The sequence below is a fragment of the Bubalus bubalis genome, chromosome 16 (genome assembly GCF_019923935.1).
Source record: "Bubalus bubalis isolate 160015118507 breed Murrah chromosome 16, NDDB_SH_1, whole genome shotgun sequence".
Lineage (NCBI taxonomy): Eukaryota > Metazoa > Chordata > Mammalia > Artiodactyla > Bovidae > Bubalus > Bubalus bubalis.
Genome location: NC_059172.1, coordinates 46,419,044 through 46,437,756, shown reverse-complemented (window position 1 = coordinate 46,437,756; position 18,713 = coordinate 46,419,044). Strand labels below are relative to the sequence as shown.

General features: G+C 36.0%; 1 protein-coding gene across 6 annotated transcripts in view; it reads right to left on the bottom strand.

Annotated features, from left to right (window-relative positions):
* The window catches only part of FAR1 (fatty acyl-CoA reductase 1), a 78,380-nt gene that overhangs the window by 13,148 nt on the left and 46,519 nt on the right, over positions 1-18,713 (bottom strand). For 5 of the 6 annotated variants that reach the window (XM_025266687.2, XM_025266688.2, XM_025266683.3 and 2 more), the window contains 6 exons: positions 8,469-8,648; positions 5,324-5,501; positions 4,156-4,200; positions 3,916-4,034; positions 2,768-2,835; positions 1,126-1,297 (listed from right to left, as the gene is read on the bottom strand). In XM_025266687.2, the coding sequence (XP_025122472.1) occupies positions 1,126-1,297; positions 2,768-2,835; positions 3,916-4,034; positions 4,156-4,200; positions 5,324-5,501; positions 8,469-8,648 (762 nt within the window). Of the gene's footprint in view, positions 1-648; positions 821-1,125; positions 1,298-2,767; positions 2,836-3,915; positions 4,035-4,155; positions 4,201-5,323; positions 5,502-8,468; positions 8,649-18,713 lie in introns of all 6 variants that reach the window. The other variant, XM_025266684.3, reaches the window with a different exon arrangement.

Genomic DNA, 18,713 nt, shown 5'->3' with positions numbered 1-18,713 from the left:
TCCACTACAAATGCCAATGTAGTTAAAAAAATAAATATTTTTATAGTTTATTTCACTATAATTGTGGTAAAGACAGTAGGATTACTTAAGTCTGTGAGCTTTCAATAAAAAAAGGCCTTGTTATAACAACTATAAGAAATGAAGTTTTCAATTTGTTAACTTTTGTTTTAAACTATGATATTATCAACCTGAAAAATTAGTCAAAAACTGTAATTACAATATTATAAGCTGAATGGGAAGCTGAGACAGCTCAAGCAATTAATTTCCTAGAAGCATCCTAGGTTTTTTTCATATAAAACTGTACAATCCACTTAAAACAAAACATTTAACCCTTAATCCCCTATAAAACTCACCTCCAAGTTATTAATGGGGAGAGAAGGGCTCAATTTCAGCTTATAATAACAATGACAACCTTGATGCTGGACATTTGCTGTAGTATGGGATTTTGGAGGATCAATGGCCCAATAAGATGAGATCCACAGTCTCCCCAAATATCCTCAATTTCTAAGAAATGTTCTAGCATCCGGATTGTGATTGTGATTAATTAGGTTAGTAACTAAAGGTAAAGCTCATGCTAGCGACTTTTTGTCTCTCCAGCAAGCCTCCACCACCTTACCAATACAGTGTATTTACTGCTATTCTTCTTACCACGGTTTCTGACCTGTCAACCTGAGTGCAAGATCAAGCAATAATGCAGGTACTGTATGTCTGACACCCTTCCAATAATGAAGCAATAAGTTGTTGGAACAAAACTTAATACTGGGGCGCCTGAATACTTGGTTTAAAGGATTCATCTTGAAGAAATGATTTAGATAATATCCTGTAGGAAAAAGAAGCATCAAAGCATTTTGAATGTTATTTTGTTATTCAGGAAAAAATACCTAAAGTTAGACCTAGAATTCAGCATACGACAATAATTTATCATCCAAAATTTAGAACAGAATGAATTATAACAATACCTTTGCTTTTCTGACAAATTCTTAAATTCAAGAGTCTTCTCAGTCACAAAAGGCCATTAAGCCTTATCATAAGCATAAACAAATACAGAGTTAATACGCAGTTTAGTGTAAGCATGGGTTGTTTAACAGTCAGAGGAACAGATAAGACAGAGCTAGTCACCATTACCTTGGGCTTCTTCCAGTCATCCTGAGGTAGATATCATACAGGAATGCTGGGGCCTTATGGCTTACAGCAATCCAGTAATAATATAAAAGGTGATTGGAGGTTAGATTTACATTGGGCCGTCTGAAGGCCTGTTCGAGAGGATTCCTCTTGAAAGTGGAAATTACATGGTATTCTGAGGAAGAAAAGTTGTGTAACAGCTTTGATAATAACCATGTAGTGAAGTTTTGCAAAAAAAATCATGTTTTTACAAAGCAAAATATTTTACCAAAGATGTCAGAGTTTGCTCATTTAAAAAACAAACATTTCTACTTTCTATAGTAACTAAGGGAATATGGGTATTAAACTGCTGAACTCAAGTGGTTTTAGAACTCCCACTATTTATGAATTTTAATTAGATGAATGAATTTTTGCTAAAATTCACTCTTAAAAATCTTTTTAATGTTTTACCTATATCAGTTTACAATGTCACTTTCTATATTTCACCTCTCACGATAGCTTCTTTCTTTCTGTTCCTCTTTCCAGATTATTACTGTACTTACTTAAAAAAGAAAAGGGAAATCATCATCCTTTGCTTATGAATAATTAAGTTGCTCAAATTAACATATTATCAACAAGCTTAAAACAACCCCAAATTAACTTCTGCTGTAATTTATCTAGGTTATACAATATCAAAACAATCAACTCTATTATCATCTACATTAATACTTCAATGGAAATGTTTACTGAGATATTCACTAGAAAATAAAGCTCAATTTGATTTTTGCTAAACTTTGTAACACAATGAAAGACTACAAAAAACCTAACTCATTTGAAGTGTTTTAAAATTCTTAAAAGAACACCACTTATTATCATAAAATTAAAAGCACCCTAGATTTTTTTCCCTTATATTCTCTAACAGTCAATCATTAAATAGAAATAAAAATGTCATAGAATAACCTCTAGGATAAAAGACAAAGATTTACTTTAAAATCAAAATTATTCCACAAGGGTAACAAAAACTGTTTAATTAGAGATAAAATAAGACCTAGTACACTAAATCAACACTGTAAATGTATTTTATTTTATATTTGACTTAAAAATGATTAAGTTTCAGTACATTCTAAGTTATACTATTCCTGTTTTGAAACAAGTAACAGCATACACACTATTGCTGTGAATTTGTGAATTTAACAGATTAATAAACCCAACAGAAAATATTCTGGCAAAATGTATCCTACTTGCTTACTCCTTCCTCTTAGGACAACTAGCTATTTCCTATGATATATCAACTCTTGTAGCTATGAGTGATACTGCCTGTGAATAAGGAACATCAGGATTAAGAATGCCCATGAGGGAGGAAAAAAGGTTTATTTCCATACCACGGGTATCTATGGGCATCGCTGCAGATGGCAGCAGAGAAACAATAAGGGTCAGGCAAGGGTGGGATGAGGAGGGAATACACAGCTGGGTATTTTTAAATTTATGAAACATTATTAAGGACCAAAAGGCAGTATTAGTCGATGTTCTAACATGGCAACTAAAATAAGAATAAACTTGTAACTGGGTGGCTTTAATGCCTCATGGATTATTCTAATGTAATTGGTGAACATTTTAAGTTTATAAAAATTTATTCTAACATTCAAAACTACAGGTAAAATCATACCAACTTCACCCCAGTGGAAGGGATTAGTGCTTCCTGTTGTACAGTTATACACCATGATGTTTCTTGGTCTGCAAAGACAAAGATCAAAGCAATGAAAAATTTTAAAAAGCTAAACTTAACCAATCTAAATCTTATATGATACTTAAGTAGGAAGAAATGAGGACTTTTCTACCATAAATATTTAAAATACTATCTTTAAAGGATCAATTTTTATGTCTGAACAACTATTTACACTACCCTTTTTTCCAATCCTACCCAAAAAATATTTATAAAAAAATAACACAGACTTCATATTTTTCTTCTTGTATTAGCACAACTGTCTTTTTTTCATACAGGAAAAAGAACCACCTCGGCTCTTCCTATCTCCTTCCCATTTTCAGAGGCTCTAGTTAAAAAGAAATTGTGAACAGAATTCGCTTTTACCAGAAACAATATATTCATATAATCATATCCCTCCTTTTTGTAAAATATAAAACAGTGACTTCAAAAATAAGGGAAGATTATTATTTAGAAAAATGTCACTGGGTAGGTGTTTAGGTTTAAGCGTTAGACCTATAAATATTATATAGTATAGTGAAGTCGCTCAGTTGTGTCCAACTCTTTGCGACCCCATGGACTATAGCCTACCAGGCTCCTCCCTCCATGAGATTCTCCAGGCAAGAGTACTGGAGTGGGTTGCCATTTCCTTCTCCAGGGGATATTCCCAACCCAGGGATCGAACCCAGGTCTCCCACATTGCGGGCAGACGCTTTAACCTCTGAGCCACCAGGGAAGCCCCATGAGTTGATTAAAGTGTACTAGTGTGCGTGTTTGATACATGTAAGTTGTTCTCTGTGAATTTCACCTCTTATATATAACAAGTTTATACCAAGTTTTAGTCTGTATTAAAAAAAATACATTAAAAAAATTTTTCTAATGACCTTGTCTATCCTGTGCCAGTACACAAGAATTTATGTTAATTTTATTACTGCTGATGGAACCCCTTCATTGGCTGTGGTAAGTCAACTCTTGCAGTTGAAAGTAATAATATCTATATAATATTGGTATGGGTTAATAAACTGATAAATATCCATTATAGAGGATATTTTAACATTAGTTCTCTTCTCAGTTACTATACATCTAATAAACGACATTGCCATCTCATATACCTATTTACTCCGGAATACCAGGCTGCCGCAAGACTCATGTTGACAACTACATCTACAGGAACAAGATCTGCAAGGGCATTGTTGGAGGCACGCATTGTTCGAAGAATTCCTTTCCCTGCCTTTGTTGAAATTAAAAACAAAACCTTAAGATACGGAACCCATAGTGCATATACACAATACAAAGATACACAGGAAAAAAAACAACAGAATATTCAATACAATAAAAGGCTTATTACTTACCGCAATAAAAAGACCACTTGGTCCATTAAAGTTATCAATCCATCCCTAATACCAAAAATTAAAAAAAAGGAAGGGAGCTTAGAAATACTGTAAAATTAGAGATTTACAATTTGAACTCTATAACTCCACAAACATACTTGGTAGTCTTCTTCTAAGAACTAAAAATCTGACTATATTCAGGAAAGAATATTTCTCCCCATCTTAAATAGTCTTTTCTGAGATTGCAAATGACTAAGTAAAATAATTTTCAAAGGGTTACCTACTCTTTCATTAACTCTCTGCAAAGAGAATTTTGCAAAAAGGAGTTTATATCTGTCAAATATTTAAGCTAAATTAAGATTGCTCAAGTTTGATTTTGTGCTAGTTACTAAGGCAGTATCCTTAGGTTGAAGGAAATGGTAAATTCTCAAGATTACTGAATAAAACAGAATAATGTCAAAGTATCAAACAAGATAGTATCATTTACTACTACTACAGAGACTTAAGTCTTTCCTAAATCAATTTATCTCATTTTATATCTGTTTTCTCTTATTTCAGCGATTCACAAATATTGTAATGCCTTGCTTTTCTACAGTAAATCACAGAAATTTTTTATCTTCTTTTTCTACAGCAAATCACAGAAAATTTTTATCTTCCTTAGCATGTGAACTATACTGTACAACAACTGATGGCCTTGTATAGTTAATGTTAAGAAAACTAATGAACTTCTTAGAAGACCTGCCTCTTTTAGGTACTAAAAAGCAAATGAAATAAAATAAGATCCTGAATATTCTCACCTCTATTCCCTTCACCTCCACAAGGGAAACTAATCCACAAATAATTTTAAAAGCCAACAAATGGTGATGTGTCAGTGTCCAATCTCTTATCAATGACAAAGAAACTTGAAAGGCACGGTCTCCTCTGACTCCAGACAATACCATAACCTTTAATTTTCAGTTAACATTTTAAAAGTTTATCTGCATTTCTATACATGCAACATTATAATACATGCACCTTACAGAAAAGTACCAATTAGAGTGTCTCTCTCTACAAATGGAAACAACTTTGCCACAGTAAGCCATGTTCAGTAAACAAAACCTGCTCTTAAAAAATTGCCAACTCTTTTTGTAGAAAATTATGACTTAAAATTCCCAATTCCAATTATTTACAAAGATCTCTAGCAACTTACTGGAAAAGGTTCTTTCCAACTGGCACCAACAATTGATGGCCTTACAATCACCACATTTAGCTTTGCTCCTTCTTGCTGTACAACATTTTCTGCCAATGCTTTTGTGTATATGTATGTATTAGGTCTGTCTCCTATCAATTTGGGTGTGATATCATTTACTAAGCCATCATCCATCCACCTGGTAAACAAAGAAATTACATGCAAAAATATTTTCAGATATTTTTTCACTTCAAAAAAATATTTTCAGATATATTTTCATTTAAAAAATGAAAAACCACTTTGCATATTTCAAATATATCTGTGGCTCCAACTCAAGTGTTTGACAACTTCTACTAAAAAAAAAAAAAAAATGGAAATCAGCTTTACTTTCATTAAACATCAACCACAAATCCAGATGTATATCCAGTTTCTATAGCTAAAAACCAAGAGTTTTTTCATATACCATATGGTAGGTAGCAAAAGTGAATTAGAACTGATTTATGGTCTTTTTTTTAAAAAACATCTTCTAGTTGTTAAGTATTCATATACTTCCTATGTGTCTGACAAGGAGCACTACCCCAAATTTAAATAGCTGAAGTTGTTTCATATTACACAATAGATTATATTTTTTTCTAAAGTCTAAATAAATTCCAAAATACATCTGGCCCCAAGGAATTAAAGATTTGTATATAATCACCGTAACAGCATAACATGTTAATTATATACATTTTAAATGAACATACATTTACAATATAAAAGGTCTAGTAATCTACTGTCAAGTCATAAAATTCCTTCAGTTCTCTCAGTATCTTTGAAGAAAATGTCTACTATAATAACCTATAAGAGGAGGGTGATATACTAGGTGATCTCTATAGTCTTTTTCAGTCTAAATTTCTAATTTCAATGTTATGTACTTGTTTTCAATTAGTTTTCCTTTTTGTCTATAACACTATGCATATTTGTTACTGTTGTATACAGTGATACCCATACTAACTGATGAGGATGTATAAAATGGGACTATCAACATAAACTTTCTTCTGTATGTTAAAGTACTTTTTTGTGTGGAAGGAAAGGAATATTTATAAAATTGAAGGTAGGTTACTATTCAACATAGGAAAAATTCCATAATGGAGATGAACTTCAAAAAATGGATAAAAGAGTCATTACATTAAAAAATAAAATAAAAAAGGCTTAACTAGGAGAGACTGTAGAGCCAGTAAGACTTATCACTGGAGGGAGACTACATAGTCAATCTATGAGTTATTCTAAAATTATCTGCTGGCCAGATTTCTTTGTAAACAAAGAAAGGAAATAATAGAATAGGTTTATAGGCTCTTTCTCAGCAACTCAGATGTTTGGATAGAGAAAAAATAAACAGATAAATTAACTTACACGTTCAACTTTTCCCAGAGATATTAAACACTTCTGCCTAATGATCTGATGAAAATGAGGTAGATATTTGGAACCATCGGAGAAGGCAATGGCAACCCACTCCAGTACTCTTGCCTGGAAAATCCCATGGATGGAGGAGCCTGGTAGGCTGCAGTCCATGGAGTCGCTAGTCAGACACGACTGAGCAACTTAACTTTCACTTTTCACTTTCATGCATTGGAGAAGGAAATGGCAACCCACTCCAGTGTTCTTGCTTGGAGAATCCCAGGGACGGGGGAGCCTGTTGGGCTGCCGTCTCTGGGGTCGCACAGAGTAGGACATGACTGAAGCGACTCAGCAGCAGCAGCAGCAGCAAGAAATGCAGTTAGAAAACAGAAACCAGGGAATTACCATAAGAATGTCCCCAAAGCTCCCACTACTAACTTTCTTACAAATCTATTTTCTCATATTTCCAGGAAAACCTTAAAAAAATGGACTTCTATGCTTATTTTAGAAGAAAACTTGGAGAAGGAGCTATGAACATTCTGTAGCACCCCTGGGAAGTAAAGAATTCAACTGAGAAACAGGGGGTGGTAACTAAGGAGCTGAACGTGAAAAGGATCTCTTGGAAGAAGAGAGACCTAAGGGCAAATAGAGAATAAAGGAAGAAAAAGCTTGCAGGAATATTATATGAGAATAAAAAAACACGTGAAGATATAATGGATACTGGAATTTTCTATAATTATAGTCTATAAAAGAAGAAAAGACCCTGCTATTTATTCTTGCTTTGATCCTGTTTGTTTCACTCAATGAGAATGTACAGGCTAAAGCAAATGAAATCTTGGCCATGCCTAGTTGTATCCACCAAATCACAAACACTTCTCAAGCAATAATTGATAGTAGGATTCTAGTCCTTCAGTTCAGTTCAGTTCAGTTGCTCAGTCGTGTCCGACTCTTCGCAACCCCATGAATCGCAGCACGCCAGGCCTCCCTGTCCATCACCAACTCCTGGAGTTCACCCAGTTTCACGTCCATCGAGTCAGTGATGCCATCCAGCCTAGTCCTTAGAAAGATAATAAACAATAACACTAGGAATATCAATTAAAGGATCATGACTCTTCTGATTTCCTAAAAATTCAAGGCTCCTCTGAGGATATACAGTTGACACTTGGAAAAACACAGGGCTGGGGCACTGACTCTATGTGCAGTAAAAAATCCCCATGTAACTTTACAGTCAGCGCTCTGTACCATGGTTGTGTATCAACACATTCAATCAACTACAGACTGTGTAGTACTAGAGTACTTATTTACTGAAAAAATCTGCATATAAGTAGACTCACATAGTTCAAACCCATGTTATTCAAGAGTCAACCGTACTCCACTGGGCAAAATAAAAGCACAATCTTTTAATAAATTAGACCTTGCTATTGAATAGGCAGTCATTTCTCTCCATGGATATCAAGAACTTCTTGGTGGCTAAGATTGATTCCTTGAAAAAACTGAGACTCTGATACCATGAATAAGCTGTTTAAAGGCTTTCCTCCAACCATCACACCTGTTCAAAAATGAAAGCTTCACAATGACTTCACCTAGAGTCATTAGGTACAAATCAATACAATAAACAGAACACAATAGATATATTATAATTTGCTGAGTAAGGAAGAGAGCAATGCATACATATGTGTGGATGGAGAGAGAGAGAAACTAAACAGACAAAGAGATACATGTAAATAGATAAATCTGGATCCAAAGTTTGGGGTCAAAGCAAATTTAAATAAATTTCAAACAAACATACTCTAAAGAATCAATCAGCTTCTTGGGATCCACAGGGGGTGGATAGACTACTTCATCAATATGCTTTCGATTGCAGTAGGCATATGCTGTTGATACATGCATGAACACTTCCAGATTCTTCATCTGTTGTGCAAGCAGAATAAGCTGTCGTGTAGCAATCACATTTAACTGAACAGCATCTCTGTAAAACAAAAAGTCACAATAAAAAATTGGGAAGCTATGTCTTTCTTTCACCCACTAAAAAAAAACTTCTTTCCATTTTAGAGTATCAAAGACAGAAAGGGACAAAGAGGTATTTGTTTCTTTACAACTAATCCCTTAGCTCAGATTTTGTTTGTTATTTTAACATGAAGTACAGACATTCTATCAGTTGTGTTTAAAATTTTTCTGATTATTTTAAATTTCCAAGAAATAGACACAGGTAATTTCAGTCTTTGGCTTTTATGCATACATTTGGAAGTCATTTTACACTTTTTTTGCATCTTGATTTTTGAAAGCACACTGTTTTATGAAATGACTATACCACATACAAAGAAAAGAATAAGTAATTTTAAAATGCTATGGTACAGTAATCAATCAGGACAAAACAGTCAAAGAAAACTCAAAAACCTTAAATTTTATTAACATAAAATCAAATAAAAATGTTTATCTCTCTTTTAGTAGCAATTAACCTAACCACCTTTTTAAGGCTACACAATGCAAAGCGGTGTTAAGAACAAAACTGGTACATTTGTTATAAGAGTGACATGCAAGATCACAAGGTCTATATATTCCCTTCTTGAAATTTATTTGAGGCAAAAATTTCACAAATGCAAAAGTATATACGCAGAATAATAACTGATAAGGCACTACCTAGAAATAGCAAAAGGCTAGAGCTCAAATATTCACTGACATGATTTAATAAAGTAGGTATTTTTAACACAATGAAAGAATACAGCCATTAAAAAAATTATGACAACTATAAAAGCATGGAAAAATATGTGTGAATAATATTTTTTAAATTTATACATCCTGAAGCGAAGTGGGATTAAAAACAGACTCTGGAATAAGACCTGGGTTCAAATCTGGCTTAGCATACCTATCAGCATCATGAGATGGTCAACACCAAAATCTGATTGATTATATTCTTTGCAGCCAAAGATGGAGAAGCTCTATACAGTCAGCAAAAACAAGACCGGGAGCTGACTGTGGCTCATATCATGAACTCCCTATTGCTAAATTCAGACTTAAATTGAAGAAAGTGGGGAAAACCACTAGAACATTCAGGTATGACCTAAATCAAATCCCTTACGATTATACAGTAGAAGTGAGAAATAGATTTAAGGGACTACATCTGATAGATAGAGTGCCTGATGAACTATGGACGGAGGTTCGTGACACTGTACAGGAGACAGGGATCAAGACCATCCCCATGGAAAAGAAATGCAAAAGAGCAAAATGGCTGTCTGGGGAGGCCTTACAAATAGCTGTGAAAAGAAGAGACGCCAAAAGCAAAGGAGAAAAGGAAAGATATAAGCATCTGAATGCAGAGTTCCAAAGACTAGCAAGGAGAGATAAGAAAGCCTTCCTCAGTGATCAATACAAAGAAATAGAGGAAAAAAGAGAATGGGAAACACCAGAGATCTCTTCAAGAAAATTAGAGATACCAAGGGAACATTTCATGCAAAGATGGGCTCAATAAAGGACAGAAATGGTATGGACCTAACAGAAGCAGAAGATATTAAGAAAAGGTGGCAAGAATACACATAAGAACTGTACAAAAAAGATCTTCACGACCCAGATAATCACGATGGTGTGATCACTCACCTACAGCCAGACATCCTGGAATGTGAAGTCAAGTGGGCCTTAGAAAGCATCACTACAAACAAAGCTACTGGAGGTGATGGAATTCCAGTTGAGCTATTTCAAATCCTGAAAGATGATGCTGTGAAAGTGCTGCACTCAATATGCCAGGAAATTCGTGGCCACAGGACTGGAAAAGGTCAGTTTTCATTCCAATCCCAAAGAAAGGCAAAGCCAAAGAATGCTCAAACTACCGCACAATTGCACTCATCTCACACGCTAGTAAAGTAATGCTCAAAATTCTGCAAGCCAGGCTTCAGCAGCACATGAACCATGAACTTCCAGATGTTCAACCTGGTTTTAGAAAAGGCAGAGGAACCAGAGATCAAATTGCCAACATCTGTTTGATCATCGAAAAAGCAAGAGAGTTCCAGAAAAACATCTATTTGTGCTTTACTGACTATGCCTAAGCCTCTGACTATGTGGATCACAAGAAACTGTGGAAAATTCTGAAAGAGATGGGAATACCAGACCACCTAACCTGCCTCTTGAGAAACCTATATGCAGGTCTGGAAGCAACAGTTAGAACTGGACATGGAACAACAGATTGGTTCCAAATAGGAAAAGGAGTACGTCAAAGTTGTATATTGTTACCCTGCTTATTTAACTTATATGCAGAGTGCATCATGAGAAACACTGGGCTGAAAGAAGCACAAGCTGGAATCAAGATTGCCAGGAGAAATATGAATAACCTCAGATATGCAGATGACACCACCCTTATGGCAGAAAGTGAAGAGGAACTAAAAAGGCTCTTGATGAAAGTGAAAGAGGAGAGTGAAAAAGTTGGCTTAAAGCTCAACATTCAGAAAACGAAGATCATGGCATCTGGTCCCATCACTTCATGGCAAATAGATGGGGAAACAGTGGCAGACTTTATTTTTGGGGCCTCCAAAATCACTGCAGATGGTGATTGCAGCCATGAAATTAAAAGACACTTACTCCTTGGAAGGAAAGTTATGACCAATCTAGATAGCATATTGAAAAACAGAGACATTACTTTGCCAACAAAGGTCCATCTAGTCAAGGCTATGGTTTTTCCAGTGGTCATGTATGGATGTGAGAGTTGGACTGTCAAAAAGCTGAGCATCAAAGAATTGACGCTTTTGAACTGTGGTATTGGAGAAGACTCTTGAGAGTCCCTTGGACTTCAAAGAGATACAACCAGTCCATTCTAAAGGAGATGAGTCCTGGGTGTACATTGGAGGGACTGGTGCTAAAGCTGAAACTCCAGTACTTTGGCCACCTCATGCGAAGAGTTGACTCATTGGAAAAGACCCTGATGCTGGGAGGGATTGGGGGCAGGAGGAGAAGGGGGCGACAGAGGATGAGATGGCTGCATGGCATCACTGACTAGATGGACATGAGTTTGAGTGAACTCCGGGAGTTGGTGAGGGACAGGGAGGCCTGGCGTGCTGTGATTCATGGGGTTGCAAAGAGTTGGACACAACTGAGCGACTAAACTGAACTGAAAGTCACTCAGGCACTCCGGCCTGTGTCCTCATCAGTGAAGGAGAACAGGTAAGAGATTACCTACTAAGATTTTATCTAAAATTAAATGAAAAAAAAAAAAAAAAAGCTTGCAAGTACTTAGCATTATTCCTAACATAGTTCCAAAATAGGCATTTAAAAAATATTACTTAAAGGGTGAGTAGTTTTCGCAATCTATTATTTGCATGCTAAGTCACTTCAGTTGTGTCTCTTTGCAACCCTATGGACTGTAACCTGACAAGGTCTTCTGTCCATCAGATTCTCCAGGCAAGAATACTGGAGTGGGTTGCCATTTCCTCCTTCAGGGGGGTCTTCCAGACCCAGGGATCGAACCCATGTCTTTTTGTGTCCTGCACTGGCTAGTGGGTTCTTTACCACTAGCATCACCTGGGAAGCCCACTTTATATTATACTTTCGTTTATAACTTATTTGAGGGGGAGAAATGTTGAAATACTCAAAACCAGTATACTGTGAAAAAAACTGGCAAAGTTAATACAGTGTTGGTGACACTATAAGCTGATACAACTGATCTGAAAGAGATTATGATAAAGCACCAGGAATTACAGAAATAACAGTTACTAATATAGTTAACTACTGAAATTTTAACTAAGAGGAAAAACTTACTCTAACCCTAATTTTTCAAAAAGAAATTAAAATTTCCTAAATTTGTTGTTTCAGGGGATTGTTGGTTGCATTTTTGCTTTTGTTTTTTAATTCAAGTATACTTGATTTACAATGTTGTGTTAGTTTCTGGTGTACAGCTAAGTGATTCAGTTATATACATATTAATATAAATATACTTCATATTCTTTTCCATTACAGTTTATTACAGGATATTGAATACAGCTGCCTGTGCTATATATTAGGCTGTTGTTGTTTATCCATTCTGCATATGAGAGTTTGCATCTGCTAGTCCTAAACTTTCATTCCAACCCTCCCCGACACTTTGGCAAGCACTAGTCTGTTCTCTATGTCTGTGAGTTTGTTTCACAGGTAAGTTCATTTCTGTCATACTTTATATTCCACATATAAGTGATATCATATGGTATTCGTCTTTCTCTTTCTGACTTACTTCACTTAATATGATAATCTCTAGGTCCATCCATGTAGCTGCAAAAGGCATTATTTCATTATTTTTTTATGGTTGAATAACATTCCATTGTATGTATATATACCCACCTTCTTTATTCATCTGTCAATGAACATTTAGGTTGTTTCCATGTCTTGGCTATTATAAATAGTGCTGCTATGGACACAGGGTTGCATATATCTTTTTGGATTATAGTTTTGTGTAGATATATGCACCCAGGAGTGGAACTGCTATACCATATGGCAAATCTATTTTTAGTTTTTTGAGGAACCTGCATACTGTTCTCCAAAGAAATTGGCTGCACCAATTTACATTCCCACCAACAGAGTAGAAGGGTTCCCTTTATTCCCACACCCTCAGAAAAATTCCGTAAATTTGCTATACTAAGTAATAACATGAAATATCACATCATGAAAATTATATATGAAAAAGTCAGAAATATAGAAATTGCTTCAATAGGAAAATTATAATTTTATGCTTACATTTCATGGAACACTATATTTTCAAAGAGAAACCACAAGAAAATTTTTTTAAAAAATAAAAATAGTTTTGAGTTACATTTTCAATATTTAAGAAGAAAAAAAAATCAACCATTCTTTTAAAAGGCCAGAATATGTCACAGATAGAATCTGGTCCACTTAACTGTAAAGTAGTGCTTTGATGCATATCACATTTGCAAAACAGTCGGAATGGGGAGGGTGCTGTTTTGGAAAAGGTATACAGAGAATATCCTATTACAGGTTTCTGAGGACAGGACAACAAGTTCTGGGTCACTAGGAACAAGAAATAATTCATGAGAAAAAACTCTTGGGTCTTATTTTTTCTCTTAATTTAATAGTATCTGAGAACCTATGGAAACAGAAGAAAAAAATGTTTTCAATGAAATAATCAGGTTGGGGTCTTACAATCATGAGTTTATCTTTTTCTTTCCTTATCTCAACTGAAGGAGGAAAATCTGTTTGAACAGATATCCAACAAAAAAGACATTTCACAGAGAGGATACTGTCCACTAGACTGTAAGGCAATGTGCTATCTACTTTCCCATTTGCAAAACAATCGTGGTAGGGAGAGTAATGTTTTGGAAGCAAGACACAAAGGATATTTTGTTACAGGCTCCTGAGGATGGTGACAGAATTTCTGGGTCACTGAAAGTAAGGAATAACTTTACAAAGGAAGCACACCTGTGCTGTCTGCTCACCTCTTACCATTCATCTGCAACTGAGAGCCCAAACCTGAAGGCATTTTTGTGCCCACATAAATAACTCTTAATATCCCTGCCAGGCTAGTATCCTCACTCTTGTTTTACCACCATCCAATTTCTACACCTTGAACTTTAGGCTGAGATCCTGACGTGTTAGATCTGAAAGCATTCAGTAGTGCTAAACAAAAATAAAAGTTCTCACTATGTTTTGGTTATATGAATTCTTAAATGCATTTTATGTAACACTGGCTTTTGGTGGGGAGAGCAAAATGAACAAATCTTTGTAATAATGGTCCATCATAAATGCAGACACAGAAATCACTTCAAGAAAGGAGAAACCTCAACTTGAACAGCTAATAAATTTTCTTATTCACCTGTCTTCTATATTGGGTTGTTCAAAATCTGTGTTGATAACACCTCTAAGACATAGACCAGGAACTCATCCTTGGAATGACTGACACTGGTTGAGTTATTAAAAATGCAGACTGTTCAACCTCATCCTTAGACACTCTCCAATGTCTAAACTGAGTCCTGGGAAACTACATTTTCAATAAATTACCCAGGCCATTGTGATCTCTCCCTCACCACTCTCCTATCTCTGATAATACTACCTACATCACTGATTACAAAAATACTACCTACATTACTAATTTCATCACTAATGCTGCTGATTTTTCTTTTTAACTTAATGAAGATATAGAAACAGATGTCTAGGGGCCAATTAATCGACCAAGGCAGGGGACCCAGACATCTGTCATTTAAATCACATCCTGCTGCTGCTAAGTTGCTTCAGTCGTGTCCGACTCTGTGCAACCCCAAAGACGGCAGCCCACCAGGCTCCTCCGTCCCCGGGATTCTCCAGGCAAGAACACTGGAGTGGGTTGCCATTTCCTTCTCCAATGCATTAAAGTGAAAAGTGAAAGTGAAGTCGCTCAGTTCTGTCCGACTCTGAGCGAACCCATGGACTGCAGCCTACCAGGCTCCTCTGTCCATGGGGTTTTCAAGGCAGAAGTACTGGAGTGGGGTGCCATTGCCTTCTCCAAATCACATCCTATTTTCTGCCCTAATTTCAAAGACTTCTTTCCTTCTACTAACCCTGGGGTTTTTCATTTCTTCCTTTTCTAGTTGCTTTAGGTGTAGAGTTAGTTTATTTATTTGACTTTTTTCTTATTTCTTGAGGTATGCCTGTATTGCTATGAACCTTCCCCTTAGCACTGCTTTTACAGTTCTCCACAGGTTTTGGGTTGTTCTGTTTTCATTTTCATTTGTTTCTATGCATATTTTGATTTCTTTTTTGATTTCTTTTGTGATTTGTTGGTAACAAAAGAGACCATAGCAAAAATTAACAAAGCCAAAAGCTGGTTCTTTGAGAAGATAAATAAAATTGACAAACCATTAACCAGATTCATCAAGAAACAAAGGGAGAAAAATCAAATCAATAAAATTAGAAATGAAAATGGAGATAACAACAGACAACATAGAAATACAAAGGATCATAAGAGACTACTATCAGCAAGTATACGCCAATAAAGTGGACAAGTTGGAAGAAATGGACAAATTCTTAGAAAGGTACAACTTTCCAAAACTGAACCAGGAAGAAATAGAAAATCTTAACAGAACCATCATAAGCACGGAAATTGAAACTGTAATCAGAAATCTTCCAACAAACAAAAGCCCAGGACCAGACGGCTTCACAGCTGAATTCTACCAAAAATTTAGAGAAGAGCTAACACCTATCCTACTCAAACTCTTCCAGAAAATTGCAGAGGAAAGTAAACTTCCAAACTCATTCTATGAGGCCACCATCACCCTAATACCAAAACCTGACAAAGATGACACAAAAAAGAAAACTACAGGCCAATATCACTGATGAACATAGATGCAAAAATCGTTAACAAAATTCTAGCAAACAATATCCAACAACATATTAAAAAGATCATGCATCATGACCAAGTGGGCTTTATCCCAGGGATGCAAGGATTCTTCAATATCTGCAAATCAATCAATGTAATACACCACATTAACAAATTGAAAAATAAAAACCATATGATTATTTCAATAGATGCAGAGAAAGCCTTTGACAAAATTCAACATCCATTTATGATAAACATAATAAACCTCAACATAATAAAAGCCATACATGATAAACCCACAGCAAACATTATCCTCAATGGTGAAAAACTGAAAGCATTTCCCCTAAAGTTAGGAACAAGACAAGGGTGCCCATGCTCACCACTGTTTTCAACATAGTTTTGGAAGTTTTGGCCACAGCAATCAGAGCATAAAAAGAAATAAAAGGAACCCAAATTGGAAAAGAAGAAGTAAAACTCTCACTGTTTGCAGATGACATGATTCTCTACCCAGAAAACCCTAAAGACTCCACCAGAAAAGTACTAGAGCTAATTAATGAATATAGTAAAGTTGCTGGATATAAAATCAACACACAAAAATCCCTTGCATTCCTATACACTAATAATGAGAAAATAGAAAAAGAAATTAAGGAAACAATTCCACTCACCATTGGAACAAAAAAAATAAAATACTTAGGAATATATCTACCTAAAGAAACAAAAGACCTACATACAGAAAACTATAAAACACTCGTGAAAGAAATCAAAGAGGACACAAATAGATGGAGAAATATATACCAGGTTCATGGATCAGAAGAATCAATATAGTGAAAATGAGTATACTACCCAAAGCAATCTATAGATTCAATGCAGTCCCTATCAAGCTACCAACAGTATTTTTCACAGAGCTAGAACAAATAATTTCACAATTTGTATGGAAAGACAAAAAACCTTGATAGCCAAAGCTATCTTGACAAAGAAGAATGAAACTGGAGGAATCAACCTGCCTGACTTCAGGCTCTACTACAAAGCCACAGTCATCAAGACAGTATGGTACTGGCACAAAGACAGAAATATAGATCAATGGAACAAAATAGAAAGCCCAGAGATAAATCCACGCACCTATGGACACCTTATCTTTGACAAAGGAGGCAAGAATATACAATGGAGAAAAGACAATCTCTTTAACAAGTGGTGCTGGAAAAACTGGTCAACCACTTGTAAAAGAATGAAACTAGAACACTTTCTAACACCATACACAAAAATAAACTCAAATGGATTAAAGATCTAAACGTAAGACCAGAAACTATAAAACTCCTAGAGGAGAACATAGGCAAAACACTCTCTGACATAAATCACAGCAGGATCCTCTATGACCCACCATCAAGAATATTGGAAATAAAAGCAAAAATAAACAAATGGGACCTAATTAAAATTAAAAGCTTCTGCACAACAAAGGTGGAGAAGGCGATGGCACCCCACTCCGGTACTCTTGCCTGGAAAATCCCATGGATGGAGGAGCCTGGTGGGCTGCAGTCCATGGGGTCACAAAGAGTCGGACATGACTGAGCAACTTCACTTTCACTTTTCACTTTCATGCATTGGAGAAGGAAATGGCAACCCACTCCAGTGTTCTTGCCTGGAGAATCCCAGGGACGGGAGAGCCTGGTGGGCCGCCATCTATGGGGTCGCACAGAGTCAGACCCGACTGAAGTGACTTAGCAGTAGAAGCAGCAGCACAACAAAGGAAACTATGAGCAAGGTGAAAAGACAGCCTTCAGAATGGGAGAAAATAATAGCAAATGAAGCAACTGACAAAGAATTAATCTCAAAAATATACAGGCAGCTCCTGCAGCTCAATTCCAGAAAAATAAATGACCCAATCAAAAAATGGGCCAAAGAACTAAACAGACATTTCTCCAAAGAAGACATACAAATGGCTAACAAACACATGAAAAGATGCTCAACATCACTCATTATCAGAGAAATGCAAATCAAAACCACTATAAGGTACCATTTCATGCCAGTCAGAATGGCTGCTATCCAAAAGTTTACAAGCAATAAATGCTGGAGAGGGTGTGGAGGAAAGGGAACCCTCTTGCACTGTTGGTGGGAATGCAAACTAGTACAGCCACTATGGAGAACAGTGTGGAGGTTCCTTAAAAAACTGGAAACAGAACTGCCATAGGACCTAGCAACCCCACTGCTGTGCATACACACCGAGGAAACCAAAATTGAAAGAGACAGATGTACCCCAATGTTCAACGCAGCACTGTTTATAATAGCCAGGACATGGAAGCAACCTAGATGTCCATCAGCAGATGAATGGATAAGAAAGCTGTGGTACATACACACAATGGAGTATTACTCAGCCATTAAAAAGAGTACATATGAATCAGTTCTAATGAGGTGGATGAAACTGGAGCCTATTATACAGAGTGAAGTAAGCCAGAAAGAAAAACACCAATACAGTATAATAACGCATATATATGGAATTTAGAAAGATGGTAATGATAACCCTGAATGCGAGACAGCAAAAGAGACATATGTATAGAACAGTCATTTGGACTCTGTGGGAGAGGGCGAGGGTGGGATGATTTGGGAGAATGGCATTGAAACATAATATTATCATATGTGAAACGAATCACCAGTCCAGGTTTGATATATGAGACAGGATACTCGGGGCTAGTGCACTGGGATGAATGACCCAGAGGGATGGGATGGGGAGGGAAGTGGGACGGAGGTTCAGGATGGGGAACACATGTACACCTGTGG